We start from the raw sequence: 24572 nt of genomic DNA on the forward strand, positions 1-24572 counted from the left end.
GATAATACAGCAGGTAGGGCGTTTGCCTTGCATGCGGCCAACCTGGGTTCTATTCCTTCGTCCCTCTCGGAGAGCCCGGCAAGCTACCGAAAGAATCCTGCTAGCATGGCAAAGCCTGGCAAGCTACCTATGACGTATCTGATATGCCAAATACAGTAACAACAAGTCTCACAATGGAGACATTACTGGTGCCTGCTCAAGCAAATCGATGATCAACAGGAGGACAGTGTTACAGTGCTATTCATTAGGTGACTATTGAATCTGGGGGATGACCTATGTATGTATTGGATATGGAAAGTAATTTCTCAAGAAGACATTGTTTATTACACCCAGTATATTGTTCACTATGCTAGAGAGAAATATTATGTTTGTAGTAGATGGGGAAAAGCCTTCAGTGAGAAGTCACAGTGCATTATACACCAGAGAACTCACACTGGAGAGAAACCTTATGGATGTACAACAGCTCCCTCTGAAAAATCATCACAGAGAGTTCATGATGGGGTAAAACCTTAAAAAATGTAGTGACTATGGAAACCCTTCTCCCAGAAGTCTCTGCTTATTAAACATCAGAGACTGCATATTGGTGAAAACCTTATGAATGTAGTCAGAAGTCTCAGCTGATCATGCATCACAGAGCTCACTTGGAGAGAAGCACAATGAGAGTACTTTATGTGGGAAATCTTCTGTTAGAAGTCCCACCTCATTAAATATAGAGAGTCCATACCAGGAAGAAGCCCTATAAATGTGCCCAACTCGTGGAAGACTTCATCAGAAAGTCATAGCTCATTATACATTACATAATTCATAGTAGGAAAAAGCCTTATGAATGGGGAGATCTCCAGTCAGTTATAGTTCATTGATCAGAGAGTATATACTGGGGAGAAACCCTATAAATTCAGGGAATGTTGAAATGCTTTTTGACAACAGTCGCATCTCATTTTGTGTCAGATAATTCACACGGGATGAAATGTTCCAAAAATTTTGAACTTGGCAAAGTATTTTTTCAGAAGTCGGAGCTGGTTGTACATCAGAGAATTCATACTGGGAGAATCCTTTTCTTTTCTTTTATTTATTTATTTTTAAAAATTTATTTATTTATTTATTTATTTATTGAATCACTGTGGGAAAGGTTACAAAGCTTTCAGGTTTAGGTCTCAGTCATGCAAATATCAAGCACATTTCCCTTTACCAAAACTTATCTTTTACCATGAAGAACCCTAATAAAACCCCACCCCCACCCCTCCCAGTCCCTGTGGGGCAGATGAATTCTAGTTAACACTCTATCTGCTTTGATTAGATTCATTGTTTCAATAAAAGATTCACCACTATTATTTAGAGTTTACCAACCCCCCCAAGTCAGACATGCTGACAAAGCATTGTGAAGTGATTTGCTGTCTACAGCTGGGTTCAAGAATTATATGTTGGTTTTGGATTTCTGCTATTTTACTTATTGACCCTGGAAGTATTTCTACTGAAAGTCAGATAGTTAAGAAATTGGTTTCTGTGCTCTGGAGTCGTGGCCGTGCTGGAGAGCCGCTTAGTGGGGGGCAACTGGTGGCCTCGGTAGGGCGTGAAGGGCGGACTGAAACGCCCCCCTTCCCATGAGGTTTTAGTCGCCCCCAGTCCCCTGGCTTATACCTGCTGTCCACAAGGCTCCCATGCGGCCGCCATCTTTCTTTCCAGAGAGGAGAAGGCGACTGGGGCAACACCCTTTCCCCTCCGGTCAGACCTGATGGCCTGGATTAACGCATAGTCCATTCACTTTTCTGCTCCAAGCTGCCGGGTTCTGCATTAAGTCCTTGTGCTTCTGGGGCCGTGGCCGTGCTGGAGAGCCGCTCGTGGGGGGCAACTGGTGACCTCGGTAGGGCGTGAAGGACGGACTGGAACGCCCCCCTTCCCATGAGGTTTTAGTCGCCCCCACACCCCCGGCTCATGCCTGCTGTCCACAAGGCTCCCATGTGGCCGCCATCTTTCTTTCCAGAGGGAGGAGGGTGGAAGGGAGCAACACCCTTTCCCCTCCGGGCAGACATGATGGCCTGGATTAACGCATAGTCCGTTCACTTTTCTGCTCCAAGCTGCTGGGTTCTGCATTAAGTCCTTGTGCTTCTGGGGCCGTGGCCGTGCTGGAGAGCCGCTCGCGGGGGGCAACTGGTGACCTCGTTACGGCGTGAAGGACGGACTGGAACGCCCCCTTTCCCATGAGGTTTTAGTCGCCCCCACACCCCCGGCTCATACCTGCTGTCCACAAGGCTCCCATGTGGCCGCCATCTTTCTTTCCAGAGAGGAGAGGGCGAATGGGGCAACACCCTTTCCCCTCCGGACAGTCATGATGGCCTGGATTAACGCATAGCCCATTCACTTTTCTGCTCCAAGCTGCTGGGTTATGCATTAAGTCCTTGTGCTTCTGGGGCCGTGGCCGTGCTGGAGAGCCGCTCGTGGGGGGCAACTGGCGACCTCAGTAGGGCGTGAAGGACGGACCGGAACGCCCCCCTTCCCATGAGGTTTTAGTCGCCCCCGCTCCCCCGGTTCATACCTGCTGTCCACAAGGCTCCCATGCAGCCGTCATCCTTCTTTCCAGAGAAGAGAGGGCGAATGGGGCAACACCCTTTCTCCTCCGGCAGACTTGATGGCCTGGAATAACGCATGGTCCGTTCACTTTTCTGCTCCAAGCTGCTGGGTTCTGCATTAAGTCCTTGTGCTTCTGGGGCCGTGGCCATGCTGGAGAGCCGCTCGCGGGGGGCAACTGGTGACCTCGGTAGGGCGTGAAGGACGGACCAGAAGCCCCCCTCCCCATGAGGTTTTAGTTGCCCCCACACCCCCGGCTCATACCTGTGGCCACAAGGCTCCCATGTGGCCGCCATCTTTCTTTCCAGAGGGAGGAGGGTGGAAGGGAGCAACACCCTTTCCCCTCCGGGCAGACATGATGGCCTGGATTAACGCATAGTCCGTTCACTTTTCTGCTCCAAGCTGCTGGGTTCTGCATTAAGTCCTTGTGCTTCTGGGGCCGTGGCCGTGCTGGAGAGCCGCTCGCGGGGGGCAACTGGTGACCTCGTTACGGCGTGAAGGACGGACTGGAACGCCCCCTTTCCCATGAGGTTTTAGTCGCCCCCACACCCCCGGCTCATACCTGCTGTCCACAAGGCTCCCATGTGGCCGCCATCTTTCTTTCCAGAGAGGAGAGGGCGAATGGGGCAACACCCTTTCCCCTCCGGACAGTCATGATGGCCTGGATTAACGCATAGCCCATTCACTTTTCTGCTCCAAGCTGCTGGGTTATGCATTAAGTCCTCGTGTTTCTGGGGCTGTGGCCGTGCTCCAAGCTTAACTATGATTTTCAGAGAGAAACGTTGGGTGGTTTACTTCCCATGGATCACTTTGTATATAGAGAGATGTTGCGCGGCCGCGTGAGCGGCCGCGCAGTTTTGAGGAAAAGTCCAAGTTCCCGCATACTCGAGCTGTGGTTGTAGAGGCTTCTGGTCACCGGGGTTCCATCTGGGGTAGGCGGGATGCAGTACCTACCCCATCTGGGGCTTCCCGATGATCTCGGCTCTTTTTGGAACCTGTTTTTTATTTATTTTTTTTTCCTTCAGGATCTGTGGATCCCGCCCTCCATGTTGTCCTTCTCTTTGGCTCGGGAGAATCCTTTTCAATGTATTATGTGGAAAAGCCTTCATCCAGAAGTCGTAACTCGTTGTACATCAGATAATTCATGTAATGATAAAATGAGTGGATATATTGCAGAAAAAAAGTTTTAGAATTAGAATGTGTTCAATTCTTTAAAAAAAACTGTGATTTACAATACTGTTAATGACAGTTTCCCGTATATGTAATTTCAGTACCATACTTATCACCAATGTACCCATCTCCTTCCTCCAATATCCAAAAGTCTTCTCCCTCTCAAACCTCCCTTCCAGAAATTAAGTTTGGTAATTAATTCTTCTGTAGTGTTATGTTTGGCCCCTTGTTGCTTCTTTTCCCTATATTCCTGTTTCCTTCGATCTCATAAACGCCAATATGAGAGAGACCATCATGTATCTCTTTTCTTCTGACTAACATTGCTCAGCGTGATATCTTTTAATTTCATCCATGTTGTTGCAAATTAAATTATTTTGTCCTTTATTAGAGCCATATAATATTACATTGTGTATATATACCACAACTACTTGATTCATTCATCTATAGTTGGGCATTGTGTTGTTTTCATATCTTGGTTCTTGTATTAAGTGCTTCTGATATGAGCATAGGTGTGCATATGTCCTTTTGAATATTTTTTGTGTTTTTTTGGGGTAGATACCAAGAAATAGTGTTGCTGGATTGTATGGGAATTTTATTCTTTTTTTCTTGAGAGATCTCCAAATTCTTTCCACAGATGTTGAATAAGATGATATATGTTTAATTCTTAATAAATATCACAAAATTCATGGATTTGGTTAGTTTTATATTTGCTGATAAAAATTTATAAGTGAAATATTTTAATTTCATCACAGGTAATATGATAGTCTTAGTTATATGGATGATGGACTTTTTCCCAGTGACGTAATTTTTTCAAGATTGTGAACTGAGTGATCAACATAATAGAAACAGACATAGGTAGTCTATTTAGAAGTTATTTGCCCTGAATAATGATACACAATCTTGTGGCCATGCTGTTAATATTTATTAGGTGTATTTATGGCCATACAGCAATTCCCAGAAGGAAGCTTGAGTCAAAAGTGGCTAATACCCAGAAACTGTGTGAAATATATAAAATCTTATAATAAGATGGAAAGCTGGATTTATAAGATTCAATAGGTGAGTTTTTAAAAATTCAATAAATGTGGATATTCATTAAAAATTGTTAGTGTACCTGCATGCTAATGGACTCAGGATACTGAAATCAATACTTTGTTCTCATTTCTCCCTCTGTCCCATCCTCTAGGAGCTTGATGGTATGGACGACATTGGTTCTGAAGCCAGGTAGTCATGGGTTTTCATACCCTTGCTTCCTTCCTCACTGAGCAGTGAGGTCAGGATTCTGATATTAACTCTCTGTTAAAAATAGAATCAAACTTACTCTCTCCTTATATGAAATTCTGGCAGTGAACAAATTGTTAGCTGTATATCTGTCCCTTTTTTTCCTCCCTCTATTCTACTTGCAATAGTCCAGTGCCAGTTTTCAAATTTTTAAAGTTGGTTTTCATTTCACACATTTTACTTTGAATTTCCAAGATTTCATTCCCTTTGTACGTTCTGGCCTCATTCAGTTCTATTAAGGAATATTCAGTTATTTTTCATTTATTTTGTTTTGTAAACATGTAAATAAGGTGTTTAAGACTTTGTGAATACCTTCACAGTTTCTCTTTCATCCTCTTGCTGAAGTATCAGTTCTGAAAATGAAATCACTGAGGAAAGAGCCAGTAGAAAGTAGGGAAGACCAGTTAAATTACATGGATAAGAGTGATAGCCTCAAAGTCCCAGGTGCTGTGTCTAACATGCTGTATTTATATATTAACTCTGCTTTTCCTAAGTTAGAATGCTTGGGTAAGCGCCTCTGATAAGGAGAGCTCGTGTAGCAGGGATCTAGTGACTTATGGGCTAACTGTGGTGTCTGTACATAATATTCCCACCTGACCCCTCCACTTTTCCTGTGGGAATGACTCCTTCTTTTCCAGGCTCAGTGTTTACTCTTTGTTTGAGAACCTCCATAGAGTAGGGTAGACCCTGCCCCAAAGATGTGCAAAGCTGCATAGGAAATTCTTTGTCATTTTGGAGAGTGATTTTCCACAGGTCTAACTGATCATTTGTTCATTTGGACAGTGATTTTCCATAGGTCTAACTGACCATTTGGTCCTGGGAAATGAAGCCTTGCAGGCATCTACAAAGGTTTTTTGATTGATCTGCTTTGAAGGATCCTGGTAGAAGTTGACCCCATCTGACATTTTGGAGACCTGTGAAAGTTATCTCATTAGGAGTATACAGAAATTATGTGAGTGGATGATATAGTAGCAGTAGTTTGTCATAAAATGGGCGAGACAGAATAGATTCTTCATAGACTCACTGTTATCACTTTAAAGTATGTACTTTATGATTGCCACTCAGTGCCTCTTTTGCTAACCACAACACCCAAAAGGAGAGAGAGAACAAAGGGAATACCCTGCCACAGAGGCAGGGTGGGATGGTGGGATGGGGGGTGGGAGGGATACTGGGACCTGTGGTGGTGGAAAATGGGCACTGGTGGAGGGATGGGTGTTTGATCATTGTACACTTGAAACCCAAGCACAAAAATTTGTAAATCTACAAGTGTACCTCATGGTGTTTCACTAATAAAAATTAAAAAAAGTAAACCCACAAAAAAGTATGTACTTTAGTTACATATATGGGTTGGAGAGATAGTATTGTAGGTAAGATACTTTCTTGGATGTGACTGACATGGACTTGATCCCTGGCACTCCATATGGTCCCCTGAGCCCTGCCAAGAATGATCTCTGAGCACAAAACCAGGAGTAAACGGTGAGCACCACTGGCACAAACCAAAAAATTTATTTCCACCCTAACTTAAGACATACAACGTTGCTCTACAGCACGATTTAATAAGGTGTGTATTGCAGTGATCACATTGGTTTAGTTATTATCAATCACTATACAGTTACAATTTTTACCTTATACTGAGTTTTTAAGATCTACTCTTACACTTGATAGCATTAAAGTAGTCGGTACAATACAACCTACCCATCTTGCTGTGCACCACCAAATCTTTAGCTTAGTCAAAAGATTTATTTTTGAGCATTTTTACCTCAGTGACCCACTTACCCAACTACACTCCACCTTTTAAAACCACCTATTAGTTTTAAGATTCTTTGAGTTTATCTTACATTCCACATGTAGAATTATTCAGGATTTTCATTTTTCTGTCTGACTGACTTCAAATGTCCTGTGCATGATGTGGTTTGGGAATGACAGTTCTCAATAAAGGCCAGCTCCTTAGGGGGACAGTCTTTATCAGAGCATGGACCCCCTAGATGAAGGAGTGTTCTCTAACTCTGGCTCACTTGTTTAAGACTAGGAAGGCTAAGAGCACTGTGAAGAGCCATCTTGGGGCTGGAAGACCAACACATGTGTGAAATTTCACTGAGTAGAATGCTGGATACCTCACAGTGCTCCCCTTTCACAGCCAGATCAGGGAGGATCTCACATCTGGGCAGACCTGGCGAGGGTCCACGTCCCTGCACCAGTGAAAGGTTGTTCCTTTGGCCACCCAGCACCTTCTGTTCTATCAGTGATGTCCAGGGGGTTGCACTTCTAGCTGATCCAAATTTGCCCTCCAGCTTTTCAACCTTAGCCTCTACTAGTCAGCCAATTGCCAGTTTTGAAAACCAGTATTTCTCCCAATTACAGTTTCTCCAGAAACTGCTCCATGTCATCCCACCTCAGCTTTGATATAGATTTACTCATAATTCCAAACAGGACGTTTGTTTTTGCCACAAGACTACAGATCTCTGAACATTTAAAGAAAAGTGAATGAATTTCATTTTGGTCAGCATTTTCCATGCAAAAACCACAGGAGTGAACACTTCTAAGTTTTTCCCTATAGAAAGGACTTTAAATCTTTAAGTCCCCCCTCACCCCCCCAAATACTAGCTACTAATATATCTATGGAAACTGACATTTGGTCACACTGTTGGTGACATATTACCATGTGTTCCTTATGGTATTTTTTAAAGCTAGGTATCCTTGAATATTGAGATTTGGTCACACTGTTGGTGACATTGCCATATGTTCCCTATGGGAGCTAGTGCCTATCCCCCCGAGCTAAGTTGTAGCCATTTCTGAGTCCAGAAGGACAGTGAGATAATTGATGAACATTACCTGGGGATCTCGGCACTGATTGGGGAACAGCCCCTCTGAGAACGGAGTGTGGAGCAGCAAATTGTCCTTTGACAATTGAAACAATGATCCAAAGTATTTAACCTTTTAGGCTTGGTGTCTGTGGGTTTCTGTCACTGGAGGAATATGACCTGCACCTGCCCCAGTTTATAAGCTGCATGGGTTTTGTTCACATAGGTAAGTAGGAGCATTTCTTCAGGAATATGTTGGAAAAGTTCATTAGGGTGATTCATGATTGGTACTCAAACCTTGTGTGTATAATGGAGAACCTCTAAAAGCCATCTCTTTATAGCTCGCCACAGATTTATAACGTATAACTTATGTTCTTATTCTGATTACAGACATATTCTTTTTTGTCCAGTAAACTGGTTCTTATAACAGGACTTGATATTCATTGCAGATTTTAGATAAGAAGGCAGCTGCTAATGTGGGATTGATGACCTACTTTGTCAGTAAAATTTTTGAATATTGAATATTGCTTTTGAATATTGCTTATAAGCATAATCCAAGAGAAAGTTAGACAAAAGTGTATAAACATAACAATGTTTTATTGTATGCTGTTGAGATTTTATGCTCACATCATCCTGAGACAGTGCTAAGATCCTGTCATTTGAGAAATAGTTTTCATTAGGCTAAGGCCCAGGACAGGACAGAGGAAATGAGGACACCTGTGACTTTTCCATGGTGTCTTTGCTGAAGGACTAACCCATGGGACAGGGATTCCTATGGTTAGAGCATCAGGGGGATTTCCATGAGCACCTTGTGTCTCTCTGTCCCTCATGCCTACTACCACTCACTGAGACCCTCTTCCTCAGTGTGTAGCCACGTGAAATGTGTGAATAGCTAGGCATACAGCTGCTCCTCCCAGAAGATTTACTTGGTATAGTAGCACTGTCCTTCCATTGTTCATCAGTTTTGCTCGAGCAGACACCAATAACGTCTCACAACAAATTGTGAGAATTTTTGTTACAGTTTTTGGCATATTGAATATGTCACGGGGAGCTCGCCAGGCTTTGCTGTGAGGGCGAGATACTCTCGGTAGCTTGCCGGGCAAAGCACAAGTAAGCTTTAAGTGTTAGCACTGAGTTTTTTTTCTACACCTAGCAGTGTTCAGGACTTACTCCTGGCTTGGTTCTGCAGGATCTCTTCTGGTGGGACTTGGGGAACCAAACGGGGTGCTGGGGATTGAACCTGAGTTGGCTGTGTGCAAGGTAAGTGCCCTACCCTATGTACAATCTCTCCAGCCCTTGTTTTTCAATCTTGTAAGATTGCTCCAAAGAGGAATTGCTTTGTTTTGAAGTCCAAGTTACAATAAAAATGAGAAGTTATTCTGGATTTCTATGATTGTTCCATATATTTGTTTATGAAAAGGATGAAGATGATGTAGCACTGCCCTCCCCTTGTTCATGGATTTGCTTGAGTGAGCACCAGTAACGTCTCCATTGTGAGTCTTGTTGTTACTGTTTTTGGCATATGGAATACACCATGGGGAGCTTGCCAGACTCTGCCATGCAGGCGGGATACACTCAGTAGCTTGCTGGACACTCTGAGAGGGATGGAGGATTTGAACCCGGGTTGGCCGCATGCAAGGCAAACATCCTACCCGAGGTGCTGTCACTCCAGCCTGAAGATGATGTAAATAAAATTAATGAACTAAGTTCATGAGTGCATAGCAGGTTTATTTAAATTTTTTTTTCAGGTTTTCTGTCAGTAACTTTTGTGTTTTTGGGCCACATCTGGTGCTGCTAGGGCTTACTCCTAGGTCTCTGCACAGGGATCACTTTTGGTGGTGTTGGGGATAGAACTCAGAACTGGGGTCAGGAGTCAGCGAGGGAGTACAGTGGATAAAATGCTTTGATTAACCCAAGTTTGTTTTTTTTTTGAAAGCTGTATGGTACTTGGAGCATTGCCAGGAATGTTTCCTGAGTGCAGAGCCAGGCATAACTCCTGAGCATTGCATTGCCAGGTGTGCCAAAATACCAAAAAACAAAAACAACCTGGAATCACCTAATGCAAAGCAAGCACCTTAGCCTCTGTACTATCTCCTCAGCCCCTTGAGTCAATCTGAAAATATTTTAAATGGCTGGAGCCAAGGTACAATAGGTATGGCATTTGACCTAGGTTTGATCCCCATCATCCAATATGGTCCCCTGAGCACTACCGGGAGTAATTTCAGAGTGTGGTGCCAGAAATAACTCTTAAGTACTGCTGGGTGTGACCTCAACGGCAACATCAACTATATGTTTGCATATATATGAATTATTGTCATTAGGTTATATGTTATGATGTTGTTAACATTTATGGTTTTGAGTCTAGATTTGGATCCTATGAGCATAAGTGTAATTTGTTGTAGATATGTAAGAAAGATATTTCTAGAAGCCTTTCATTGTGGTTTAAAAGTATGTGGTGATTTAAGTAACAAAAATGAAATTGCTGACTGATTTTATCTGGTAAAATGATACAGAGACTCTGACCTTGTGCTTTTGCAACCACCTCCAAGTCACCAGCAGGCTGAAGAGGATGGCCTGGCAGAGCAACCAGACTTCAGGGAGTGACTTCATCCTCCTGGATCTGTTTCGCGGCACCCCAGTTCCCCAGGTCCTTTTGGTGCTCACCTTGCTGGACCTTCTGGTCGCCCTTCTCGGCAACTCCACAATCATCCTCCTGATTTGGGCTGACCCTCTTCTCCACAACCCCATGTACTTCCTGCTCAGCCAGCTCTCCCTCATGGATCTCTTGTATATCTGCACATTTGTCCCCAAGATGGTCCTGGTCTTTCTGTCTGGGGATCGCCGCATCTCCTTCATAGGGTGCAGCTTTCAGATGTTCCTCTTCACATCTCTTGTTGGATCAGAGTGCCTTTTGCTGGCTGTGATGGCATATGACCGGTACATGGCGATCTGCCAGCCACTGCGCTATCCCATCCTCATGCGCCCCAGGGTCTGTGTGATGCTGGTACTTGTGACCTGGCTGGGGGCACTGCTCAATGCTATGATCCACGTGATCTACACTCTGACTCTCCCCTACTGTGACTCTCGGGAAATCCATCATTTCTGTTGTGAGATACCAGCTCTGCTGAAAGTGGTCTGTGTGGACACCTCCCAGTATGAAAAGGGTGTTTTTGTGAGTGGGGTGATTTTTCTCCTTCCTCCCATCTCAGCCATTCTGGGCTCCTATGGCAGCATACTGTCCACTGTACTGGGCATGGGGTCAAGGCAGGGACTGAGGAAAGCCTTGACTACTTGTTCTTCTCACGTGATTGTGGTGTCCCTGTTCTATGGTGCTGCCATCATCAAGTACATTGTGCCAAAATCCTACCACACCCCTGAACAGGAGGAATTGATCTCTATCTTTTATACCATTATAACGCCCATGCTCAATCCTCTCATCTACAGTCTGAGAAACAAGAATGTTGCTAGAGCCTTCTGGAAAGTTCTTAGAAAATGAGGACTATGAAGTGTTTCAGTTTATAATATCAATCAAAAGAACTGTTCTTTGTTTTCAGATGAAAGTTAACTTGTTATATCTTGACATATTCACGTATTTAAGAGACCAGATATTTTTAGAAATATATGTTCACAAATCTCATAACAACTGATGCTTATTTTTAGAACACATATTAATCCCTTAACCCCTGTGACCAATTTTATTAAATGGCAAATTGACTAATTTCTTACATACATCTTTATTGTTGCAATTATCATCTTTAAGTTTTAAGAATATTTAGGTCTCTAGAAGGAAGGTCTTCTTGTGTGTATTCACAATTGCCCTAGTGCAATTATTATTCTTTTAGAATTTAGATGTATTCTGACTGATCTTGTAAATTAAGTTTAATGAAAGTTTAAGTTTATTACATTTAATATAAATCATTTTTATTATCTAGTTTTTAAAGTAATCAATTTCATCTGTATTAGTATATTGTCATACTTGTTCATATTGAGGAATAATTGATAGTAATCACCTTCTGAAATTAATAATAGAATGTACCCTTTTCACCCCATTCACCAATTCTCAATTTCTGTCTCTGCTCACAACTACAACTACCGTTTATCTTATGCATTTTGTTTCCTTTGTTATTTGATTTGTTTTCTATATATCACACTGAACACACTGTTCTCCCGTTGTTCATCGATTTGCTTGAGTGGGTCCAGTAACGTCTCCATTGTGAGACTTCTTGTTACTGTGTTCTGTGTATTGAATACTCTCGGTAGCTTGCCTGGCTCTCCGAGAGGGGCAGAGGAATCGAACCCGGCTTGGCCAGGCTGGCTGCATGCAAGGCAAAAGCCCTACCACTGTGCTATCACTCCAGCCTGGCCTATATATCATATACACTAAAGGTAAAGGTAAAGGCCCTCCCGTTGTTCATCGATTTGCTCGAGCGGGCCCAGTAACATCTCCATTGGAGATTTTGTTGTTACTGTGTTTGGCATATCGAATATATCACGGGTGGCTTCCCAGGCTCTGCTGTGTGGGCGAGATAGTCTCAGTAGCTAGGCATATATTTATATTTTCTTTTTAAGCTTGAATATTACCTGTGTGTAGCTTTGATAATAGGGATTCTCAGAGATATGATATCACATTAGGTTTTCATTTTACTGTCTTTGATGATTGGTGATGTTATATATGTATACAAACACAGACACACACATATATCTATATATCTATATATCTTGTGCCTGTGGCAACTTTTCTGTCTGAGAAATTGTTAGGCCATTTCACTATTTTAAGTTTGCAATATCTTTTGCTAATTTTTGTATATACATGAAAAATATGTGATTTTCAAGTATCATAATAGTTTCCATTACGTCATCTACTCTTTTATCAGTTTGAACCAAACTAAAGTAAGTGTAACTAAACTAAAAATTTCATATATTTTTGGTTTTCTTTGTTCTGAGAGTCACTACCATGAATTGAGTGTTGAGACGACTTAGGTCAAGTAGCTGACAACTTATGTCTGCTTCTGGGATTTGTGGTTTAACTCTTACATTAAAGCTTTCTTACAATTTGAGTATATATATATGTATATATATGTATATATACATATATATTAGGGAGATAGATCCTGGTTTTATTCCACGTTTCCTTTTTTTTTAATTGAATCACCAAATATATTTTTGGATATGGCTTGTGCTCCATGAGGGTTGCATGAGCTGGTTCAGTTTGACCTCTTTGGCCACTGATTTCACAGGTTGATTGTCTTATTCGAACATCTGTCTTTCCTAATGTGCATGGATAGGCAGGCTGCTTTTTCAGTTCCACTGATGATCTTCTTCCACCCTTCATTTTAGTCTGTGTCCACACACCTAAAGGGGTCTCTGTAGGCAGCTGTAGATGAATCTTCTCCTAGTCTGTGCAACCATTTCATGTCTTTTCATTCGCAAATGTACCGTTTTGTCTTTCCAGTGGTTTCTGACTGACCTTGATTTGTAGGCCGTTGTTTTCTGTCTTTGAAGTTTTTCTGTGTTAATTTATTTTTCCTCTTACTTGGTTCTTTAACAGAATAGCAGGGTAGCAAGGTCCTCCCATTGTTCATTGATTTGCTAGAGCAGGCCCAGTAACGTCTCCATTGTGAAACTTGTTACTGTGTTTGGCATATCGAATATGTCATGGGTAGCTTGCCAGGCTTTGCCGTGCAGGTGAGAGACTCTCGGTAGCTTGCTAAGCTCTCCAAGGGGGCGGAGGAATCGACCCCGGGTTGGCCAAGTTGGCCGCATGAGGCAAACACCCTACCACAGAATATTCACTTTATTTTGTGAGTGTGGGCTACATCTACCCGGTGGTGCTTAGTGGTTCCTCCTGCCTGGGATTGAATCTGGGTCAGCAGCATCCAAGGCAAGCACCTTACCCACTGTGCTATGTCTCTGGCCCTGACTTTCTATAGTTTCATATTTATGAAACTTCCATATATTTTATGTGTAGGGTTTTCCTTTGTGGTTGACATGTGGTTTTTGTGTAACATTCAATATGTATAACAGTTGCTTTTGTTGAGAGCTTTAAATTTTGAGTTCATTCAAAAAATTCTGTATTACTGAAGTCCTCTTAGTAGATCTATAAAAGGTAAACCTTATTATACATTTTAATTGTATTTATTTCTTAATTAATTCATGAAGTTTCAGATAATATCTGTGTGATTTTTTCAGGCTTTATGCTTCATTTAATAGAGATAGATTCACTGCCTTTACTATATAATTCTATCTGTGGGGATTTTAATTTTTCTTTTTAAAGATTACTTTTTGTGTATTTATCATTGGTTTTGAGTAATTTTTTAAATGTTTCTTGGAATATCTGTGTCTTAATTATGGAATTGTAGGTTTTACTTGTATGGTACATTTCCAGTTTTGCGTTGTAACCTTGCTGAGTATTCCAGTATGGGTGTTTTTTTTAAAATAATGTAGGAGTACTGCTATTTGTTCAGCCATTGATTAAGCTGATTGAATTGGGCATGAACTCCAGATTACTTTTTTATTTTTATTATAAAATAAATTATATCACCGTGAGATAGAGCTACAAAGCTTTCATGTTTGAGATTCAGCCATATAATGATGAAACACCAATCCCTCCATCAGTGCACATTTCCCACCATCTTTGTCCCAAGTATCACCCCCCCCCCTCCGCTCACATACATACACATCTCAGTCCTCACCCTGCCTCTATGGCAGATAATTTCCCCAATACTCTCTCTCTAATTTGAGGCATTAATTTTGCTTGAATTTTCCCATCATATTCAAGCCTACCTGCCAGTGGCAGACATTAGATAATATATATTTTCCATAGCTCATTTCGAATATCATAAGAGCTCATGTGGGCGTGATTGTAAAGTGTAAATTTCTAGACTGTAAATGGTTGGGTTCCAGAGACATCTCTGTATGGAATTAATCCATTTTGGGATTAAGTTAGGAGCCTCTGGGCCAAGGCTGTTGGTGCGCTAAGATGGCATCCAGAGGCAAATTGTGGGCATGACTGCCAGTCTTCTGGGCAGGTGGTGACCCGGGGAGGGACAGCCCAGGTCCTCTGCCACCATGCGGCCTGGAGATTTAGTTCTGAACTTGCATACCTAGGCCTTGCTTTGAAAGCTTTTGGTCACTAGGATTCCATCTGGAGTAGGTGGGGAGACTGCACCTGCTCCAGCTGGGGTGTCCTGGTGATATTGGCTCGGTATGGGGCCTGGAGAGATCTCCAGCACTGTGGTGTCATCTGGGACTTGCTGCTGTGTCTCTGGGCCAGGGCTGCTGGCATGCTAAGATGGTGTCCAGAGGCTAATTGTGGGCATAACAGTCAGTCTTCTGGGTGGGCGGGGACCTGGGGAGGGACAACCCAGGTCCTCTGCTGCCATGCGGCCTGGAGATGTAGTCCTTGAACCCGCATACATGGGCCTTGCTTGTGGAAGCTCTTGGTCACCGGAATTTCATCTGGAGTAGGCAGTTTTGGTGATTGGCAGTTCATCACACTTGGTGACAGATCACTACGCGTTCCCTATGGTAGCAGGTGCCTGTCCTCCTGAGCTAAGCTGTAGTTATTACTTTGTCCAGCAGAACAATGAGATAATTGATGCACATTATCTGGGGAACCTGAGCACTGATTGGGGAACAACCCCTCTGAGGATGGAGTGGGAGCAGCAAATTGTCCTCCGACTATTGAAGCAATGATCCAAAGTATTTAACCTCTTAGGCTTGGTGTCTGTGGGTTTCTGTCACCGGAGGAATATGACCTGCACCTACCCCAGTTCATAAGCTGCATGGGTTTTGTTCACGTGGGTAAGTGGGAGCATTTCCTCAGGAATATCTTGGAAAAGTCTGTGTGGATTCAGTGGACACCCTCTCCAAATGTCTTTATAGTTTCTTAAACACTTATAACTGATGATTAACATAGTCTCTCCAGTGTAAGGTACTTATTCATCTAACAGGTTGGTATTTATTGCAAACTTCAGGAAAAAGGTAGTTTCTTATGTTGGATTGATGATCTTATTTAATTTCCTTTCAAGGGTTGCAGTTTCCTAGCTAGCTTTGGTTTGCCTGAAGTCATCTGTAGGCAGGAAAGATACATGAAGTGTCTAAGATTTTATCCAGAGTGTTCAGAGTTCTAACTGATAGACATTTTCAGAACTGAAGTGATTGAGGAATGTACATCTCGGCTGTAACCATCGTTTTATAAGTGAACTCTGACCGTACTATTACTACAAAAAAATTTCCAGGGGACATACCAAACAGTTTAGTGGTTGTTTTATAACTTTTTTTGTTTCTGAGTTTGGATGTAATTGATGATATTTGTCTCCAAGTTAATGTTTTTTTCCCATCAAATAATGGTGCCCTTGGTGATTTTGTATATTTAATTTTACTATTTTATAAACTGTTTCTCAAAAAGAGATATATGAAAATTTGTTTAGTTTGTACTCCCTTTGATTAAGGGTATGATTTAGGTATGTTAATAAGTCGAATCAAAATCTTGATTACCTCTCTGTGGAAACTGACACAAGTGATTGCTTCCTCTTGTTAGAATTAGGACTGATTTAAAGACCTTTCATAATTTTCTATTATTCTATGATTTATTCTGTTATTCTATTATTTTCTATTATTTTTCCAGTCTTAGAAACTCAGTACCACTTTTAGAGAACAATGTTACACTCATCTTGAAATGTAATGGTTGTGCAGACAGGTGAGTTTTTCTTCTGGTGGGCTGTGGAATTCCCTAGGAGACACATTCATACTCTTTCATAGTTGTTATTAAAGGTACATGCACTGTTACAAATTAAACATGGTATTTGTGTATAAGATATTTCATCTGCTCAGCCAACCTGGAATTCTAGGGTATGCTCTTGTGGATCCCCATCAATCCAGTTTTCATTCATCAGCTGAGCTTCATTTCTCCCCTGAGATAGACTCTGAGGCATGAGTGTAAGTTCGGCGAGTGCCTCTCGTGTCCTGTGTCTGAGAGTGCTGTGACTCAGTGTGCTGATTCCGCAGAGAGTCCTCCAGGTGATACTATCCTAACTGACCAGACCTGTATTAGTTTAATTGTTGGCTTTGAGCAAATCGACGATCAACGGGAGGGCCTTTACCTTTACCTTACCTTATTAAGTCAGTAGCACAAATTCTAAGATTCCATTGCATTTGTCAGTAAAATTTCTGAGTATTGCTTATTAAGCATAATCCAAGAGAAAGACAAAAGTCTGTAGGAAAATAACAACATTTTATTGTTTGCTGTTGAGTTTGATGCTCACTTCGTCCTGAGTCAGTGCTAAGATCCTGTTTGAGAAATAGGTTCAGTTAAGTTAAGTTGAGTTAAGTTGAGTTCAGTTCAGTTCAGTTCAGTTAAGTTGAGACCCAGGACTGGACAGGAAATGCAGACACCCTGGTTTTTTTTTCCATGCTCTTCTTGCTTCAGGATTAACCCTGTGGGACCGGGATTCCTGTTGGGTAGAGCATCAGGGTGATTTCCATGAGCACCCTCTGTCTGTCTTCATGCCTGCTGCCACTCACTGAGACCCTCTTCCTCAGTGTATAGCCATGTGAAGTGTGTGAATAGCTAGGTGTGCAGCCTCTCCTTCCCGGAGGTTTATTTGGTATATTGTCTGTCTGTCACTGTCCTCCCTTTGTTCATCAGTCTGCTCAAGCAGGTCCAGAAACGTCTCTATTGTGAGACTTGTTGTTACTGTGTCTGGCATATTGAATACGTCATGGGTAGCTTGCAAGGCTTTGCCGTGCGGGCAAGATACTCTCGGTAGCTTGCTGGGCTGTTCCAGAGGGGCGGAGGAATTGAACCTGGCACAGCCAGGCTGGCTGTGCTCACGGCAAATGCCCTACCCCTGTGCTATCACTATTAAAGCACAAAACTACACACTAATCTTCAAATGTTAGCACTGATTTTTTTTCTCCACGTAGCAGTGTTTAGGACTTACTCCTGGCTTGGTTCTGCAGCATCTTTTCTAGTGGGACTTGTGGAATGAAACGACTTGCAAGGCAAGCACCCTACCCTATGTACTATCTCACCAGTCATTGTTTTTTATTCTTTTGAAATTGCTCCTAAGGAATTTCTTTGTTTTGAAATCCAAGTTATAATAAAATATGAAGTTATTCTGGATTTCCATAATCCATATATTTATTTATGAAAAGGATGCAGAAAATGTAGATAAAATTAATAAACTGAGTTTATGAGTGCATATCAGGTTTATTTAAACTTTTTTTTTCAGGTTTCCTGTCAGTAATTCTTGTGTTTTTGGGCCACATCTGGTGCTGCTTAGGGTTTACTCTTAGATGTGTGCACAGGGATCACTTTTGGTGGTACAGGGGATAGAACTCAGAACTGGGATCAGGAGTCAGAGAGGTAGTACTACGGGTAAGGTGCTTTTCTTGTCCCAGGTTCATTTTTCAGAACCCTGTATGGTACTTGGAGCATTGCCAGGAATGTCTCCCGAGTGCAGAGCCAGGCATAACTCCTGAGCATTGCATTGCCAGGAGTGGCCAAAATACCAAAAAACAAAAACAAGCTGGAATCACCTAATGCAAAGCAAGCACCTTAGCCTCTGTACTATCTCCTCAGCCCCTTGAGTCAATCTAAAAATATTTTAAAGGGCTGGAGCCAAGGTACTACAGGTATGGCAATTGACCTAGGTTTGATCCCCATCATCCAATATGGTCCCCTGAGCACTACCGGGAGTAATTTCAGAGTGTGGTACCAGGAATGATTCTTAAGTACTGCTGGGTGTGTCCCCAACGGCAACATCAACTCTATATATGCATATATATGAATTATTGTCATTAGGTTATATGTTATAATGTTGTTAACATTTATGGTTTTGAGTCTAGATTTGGATCCTATGAGCTTAAGTGTAATTTGTTGTAGATATGTAAGAAAAATATTTCTAGAAGTCTTTCATTGAGGTTTAAAAGTATGTGGTGATTTAAGTAACAAAAATGAAATTGCTGACTGATTTTATCTGGTAAAATGATACAGAGACTCTGACCTTGTGCTTTTGCAACTGTCTCCAAGTAACCATCAGGTTGAAGAGGATGGCATTGGAGAGCAACCAGTCTTCAGGGAGTGACTTCTTCCTCCTGGATCTGTTTCACGGCACCCAAGCTCCCCAGGTCCTCTTGGCGCTCACCTTGCTGGACCTTCTGGTCGCCCTTCTTGGCAACTCCACAATCATTCTCCTCATTTGGGCTGACCCTCTTCTCCACAACCCCATGTACTTCCTGCTCAGCCAGCTCTCCCTCATGGATCTCTTGTATATCTGCACATTTGTCCCCAAGATGGTCCTGGTCTTTCTCTCTGGGGATCGCCGCATCTCCTTCATAGGGTGCAGCTTTCAGATGTTCCTCTTCACCACTCTTGCTGGATCAGAGTGCCTTTTGCTGGCTGTAATGGCATATGACCGGTACATGGCGATCTGCCAGCCACTGCGCTATCCCATCCTCATGCACCCCAGGGTCTGTGTGATGCTGGTACTTGTGACCTGGCTGGGGGCACTGCTCAATGCTATGATCCACGTGATCTACACTCTGACTCTCCCCTACTGTGGCTCTCGGGAAATCCATCATTTCTTTTGTGAGATCCCAGCTCTGCTGAAAGTGGTCTGTGTGGACACCTCCCAGTATGAAAAGGGTGTTTTTGTGAGTGGGGTGATTTTTCTCCTCCCTCCCATCTCAGCCATTCTGGGCTCCTATGGCAGCATACTTTCCACAGTACTGGGCATGGGGTCAAGGCAGGGACTGAGGAAAGCCTTGACCACTTGCTCTTCTCACGTGATTGTGGTGTCCCTGTTCTATGGTGCTGCCATCATCAAGTACATTGTGCCAAAGTCCTACCACACCCCTGAGCAGGAGGAATTGGTCTCTATCTTTTACACCATTATAACGCCCATGCTCAATCCTCTCATCTACAGTCTGAGAAACAAGGATGTTGCTAGAGCCTTCTGGAAAGTTCTTGGAAAATGAGGACTCTGAAGTGTTTATAATATACTCTGAAGTATATTCAGTTTATAATATCAACCAAAGGAACTGTCCTTTGTTTTCAGATGAAATTTATCTTGTATATATCTTGACATTTTCATGTATTTAAGATACCAGATATTTTCAGGAATATAATAAGTATGTTCACAAATCTCATAACAACTGATGCTTATTTTTAGAACACTATTTATCCCTTAACCCCTGTGACCAATTGTAGTAAATGGTGAATTGACTAATTTCTTACATACATCTTTATTGCTGCAATTATCATCTTTAAGTTTTAAGAATATTTAGATCTTCAGAAGGAAGATCTTCTTGTGTGTATTCACAGTTGCCCTAGTGTAATTATTATTCTTTTGGAATTTAGATGTATTCTGAGTGACTCTTGCAAATTAAGTTTAGCACTGTAGCACAGTAGCACTGTCCTTCTGTTGTTCATTGATTTATTGGAGCACGCCCAGTAACGTCTTCATTGTAAGACTTGTCGTTACTGTGTTTGGCATATTGAATATGCCACGGCGAGCTTGCCAGTATCTCCTCTGCACAGCAAGTTAAGTTCAATGAAAGTTTAAGTTTATTAAGTTTAATATTAATATTTTTTATTATCTAGTTTTTAAAGTAATCAATTTCATCTGTATTAGTATATTGTCATACTTGTTCATGTTGAAGAGTAATTGATAGTAATCACCTTCTGAAATTAATAATAGAATGTACCCTTTTCACCCCACTCACCAATTCTCAATTTCTGTCTCTGCTAAAAAACTACAATACCTTTTATTTTCAGCGTCTCCGCATTTTGTTTCCTTTGTTAGTTGATTTGTTTTCTATATATCATATACACTAAATATAGGCATATATTTATATTTTCTTATTTAAGCTTGAATATTACCTGTGTGTAGCTTTGATAATAGGAATTCTCAGAGATATGATATGATATCACATTAGGTTTTCATTTTACTGTCTTTGATGATTAGAGGTGTTAGATATGTATAGACACAGACACACACAGACACGGACATATATCTATATATATTTTGTGGCTGTGGCAACTTTTCTGTCTGAGAAATTGTGTAGGCCATTTCTCTGTTTTATTTATTTATTTATCTTTTTGGGTCACACCTGGTGATGCTTGGGTTACTCCTGGCTTTGCACTCAGGAATTACTCCTGGTGGTAGTCAGGGGTCCATATGGAACGCTGGAAATCGAACCTGAGTTGGCCACATGCAAGGCAAATGCCCTACCTGCTGTAATGTTGCTCCAACCCCCATTTCCCTATTTTACGTTTGCAATATCTTTTGTAAGTTTTGCATATAACATAAAAAATATGTGATTTTCCAAGTCTTACAATAGTTTCCATTAGGTCATCTACTCTTTTATCAGTTTGAAACAAACTAAAGTAAACATAACTGTAGGATAACACTGTTCTGTCCTTCCTGTATAACCTCAGAAATAGTTGATAGTTTATTGGACTGAGGAAAAGAGAAAAACACCTTAAGAGGTATCTTGCCCTTGAGCATTCAGGAAGGGCTTTCTTATGTTGATTTGGCTACCTGACTGGGTGGAGTGTCAGCCAGACTAGAAGGGAGCTGGAGAAGGAGAGAGCAGGGCTGAAAGATGGACTACTGAGAGACTAGCAAGGGGAACGTGTGCTTGAGAGAACCTAGGCCCTCCACAACATAAGTTCTTCTATGGGATAAACTTCCTTGTAATAAACTGCCACTAAGATCAACCGGCCTGGCCCTCGTCTCTTCCTTCATCTGCCCTTGGCCAACAGCCGTCCGGATGCAGGCCACACACAGTGGCTCTAGGGCACCGAACGCGGGCGGTGAGATAGAGCCGTCCAGAGAGCCCGGGAACACACAACCTTCTGTGTGCATAGTTTTTTACACATAACTAAACTAAATTTTTAAAATATTTTTGATATTCTTTGTTCTGAGAGTCAATACCATGAATTGAATGTCGAGGCCTAGGTCAATAAGCTGACCACCTATGTCTGCTTCTGGGATTTGTGGTTTAACTCTTACATTAAAGCTTTCTTAAAATTTGAGTATATATATTTATTTATTTATTAGGAAGATAGATCCTGGTTTTATTCCAGATTTCTTTTTTTAAAAAATTGAATCACCGAATATATTTTTGGGTATGGCTTGTACTCCATGAGGGTTGCATGTGAGCTGGTCACATTATACTGTTCAGTTTGACCTCTTTTGCCACTGATCTCTCCTTCACTGGCTGATTGTCTTATTCCAATATCTGTCTTTCCTAATGTGCATGGATAGTCAGGCTGCTTTTTCGGTTCCACCGATTATCTTCTTCCACCCTTCATTTTAGTCCATGTGTCCACAAACCTGTAGGCTGGAGGTCTCTGTAGGCAGCTGTAGATGAATCTTCTCCTAGTCTGTGCAACCTCTTCATGTCTTTTCATTTGCAAACGTACCATTTTGTCTTTTCAGTGGTTTCTGACTGGCCTTTATTTGTAGGCAATTGTTTTCTGTCTTTGAAGTTTTTCTGTGTTAATTTTTCTCTTGCTCCATTCTTTTTTTGCTTTTTTGGGGGGTGGGGTCACACCTGGTGATGCACAAAGGTTACTTCTGGCTCATGCACTCAGGAATTACTCCTGGCGGTGCTAGGAGACCATATGGGATGCTGGGTATCGAAACCTGGTTAGCTGTGTGCAAGGCAAATGCCCTACCTGCTGTGCTATCACTCCAGCCCCTCTTGCTCCATTCTTTAACTGAATATTAACTTTATTTTGTCAGTGTGGGCTACATCTACCAGGTGGTGCTCAGTGGTTCTTTCTGTGGGGGATTGAATCCGGGTCAGCAGCATCCAAGGCAAGCACCTTACCCACTGTGCTATGTCTCTAGTCCTGACTTTCTGTAGTTCCATATTTATGAAACTTGCACATATTTTATGTGTAGGGTTTTCCTTTGTGGTTGACATGTGGTTCATGTATAGCATTCAGTATATACGACAGTTGCTTTTGTTGAGAGCTTTGAATTTTGAGTTTATTTAAAAAAGTTCATATTGCTAAAAACCTCCATTTTTCTAGATCTATAAAAGGTAACACTTTTTATACATTTTAACTGTATTTATTTCTTAATCAGGGCTGGAGCGATAGCACAGGCTGGAGCGATAGCACAGCGGGTAGAGCCTTTGCCTTTCATGCAGCTGACCCAGGTTCGATTCCTTCATCCCTCTCGGAGAGCCTGGAAAGCTACTGAGAGTATCCCGCCTGCACTACAGAGCCTGGCAAGCTACCTGTGGTGTATTCAATATGCCAAAATCAGTAACAACAAGTCTCACAATGGAGATGTTACTGGTGCCTGCTGGAGCAAATCCATGAACAACAGGAGGACAGTGCCACAGTGCTTATTTCTTAATTAATCCATGCAGTTTCAGATTATATCTATGTGATGCTTTCCAGACTTTATGCTTCATTTATACGAGAAAGATTCCCTGCCATTACTATAGAATTCTATCTGTGGGGCTTTTAATTTTTGTTTTAAAGATTACTTTTTGTATCTTTTATCATCAGCTTCTAGTAATCCTTTTAATGGTTCTTGGAATATATGTGTCTTAGTTATGGTATTATAGATTTTCTTGTATGGTACACACTTCCTGTTTTGCGTTGTAATCTTGCTGAGTATACCAGTGCGGGTGTTTTTAACTAATGTGGTTTTCTACCACTTTGAACATATCATGGGATTCCCTTTTGTCTCTAGGACTGATGATAAGAAATCCTTGATTTGGGATCAGTCCTCTAGCATGGCACATGAGGTCTCTGTAAACACTGTCCCCATGGAGTGGGCCTTTGTGGAGAGGAAGCTGAGTTCTCTCAGTGGCCCCCTCTTCCCGCTGGGAGCCAGGAGAGGATCTGCATCTGTGCAGATCGCCAGGGTTCCTGTTCCTGGTTCAGGGTGGAAGGTTGTTCCCTTCAGGCTCAGCACCTGCCATCTCCCAATACCAGGGGTTCCAGTTCAAGCTTTTCCAAACTTAGCCTCCTGCATGTCAGTTCAGCCCCTGTATTTCTAGTTTTAGAACCGCCGTTTCTTCGGGGAGCTCCTGGGCTCTGCTCCCTGTAGATATCTCAGCTCTTTTGTTGCCTTTTTTTGGTGTCAGTGAAGGTCTTGTTTTTGTCGTGATATCTTTCTCTGAACGAGTAATGGAAAGTGGATAGTTTTAACTGGTCAATATTTCCCCTCTCCCTGGGAGACACAGGAGCAGATACTCCCTTGTGTTTCCATGTGAGAGGTGAAATAAGTGATTTTTAATTGTAGAATTGTTCTCAAATGCTTATTTTCCCAGACAGCTACCTACTAATATCTTTTAGGTGATTGGCAGTTGGTCACACTTGGTGACAGATCACTACGCGTTTCCTCTGGTAGCAGGTTCTTGTCCTCCTGAGCTAAGCTGTAGTTATTTCTTTGTCCAGCAGAACAGTGAGATAATTGATGCACATTACCTGGGGGACCTGAGCACTGATTGGGGAATAGCCCCTCTGAGGATGGAGTGGGAGCAGCAAATTGTCCTTCGGCTATTGAAGCAATAATCCAAAGTATTTAACCTCTTAGGCTTGGTGTCTGTGGGTTTCTGTCACTGGAGGAATATGACCTGCACCTGCCCCAATTCATAAGCTGCATGGATTTTGTCCACGTGGGTAAGTGGGAGCATTTCCTCAGGAATATCTTGGAAAAGTTTGTGTGGATTCAGTGGACACCCTCTCCAAATGTTTTTATAGTTTCTTAAACACTTATAACT

General features: G+C 42.1%; 2 protein-coding genes across 2 annotated transcripts; both read left to right on the top strand.

The window, feature by feature from the left end:
• The first annotated feature begins 10383 nt into the window (after positions 1–10383).
• LOC130021562 (olfactory receptor 2M7-like) lies at positions 10384–11310 on the top strand. The gene has a single exon (XM_056112319.1). It carries the CDS (start codon positions 10384–10386, stop codon positions 11308–11310), a length of 927 nt encoding a protein of 308 aa, XP_055968294.1.
• A 7559-nt stretch (positions 11311–18869) lies between these two features.
• Positions 18870–19796, top strand: LOC130021520 (olfactory receptor 2T27-like). Its single transcript, XM_056112279.1, has one exon. The coding sequence runs from the start codon at positions 18870–18872 to the stop codon at positions 19794–19796; it is 927 nt and encodes a 308-aa protein (XP_055968254.1).
• Positions 19797–24572: the final 4776 nt, after the last annotated feature.

The sequence above is a fragment of the Sorex fumeus genome, unplaced genomic scaffold (genome assembly GCF_029834395.1).
Source record: "Sorex fumeus unplaced genomic scaffold, SorFum_2.1 ptg000017l, whole genome shotgun sequence".
NCBI classification, from domain to species: domain Eukaryota; kingdom Metazoa; phylum Chordata; class Mammalia; order Eulipotyphla; family Soricidae; genus Sorex; species Sorex fumeus.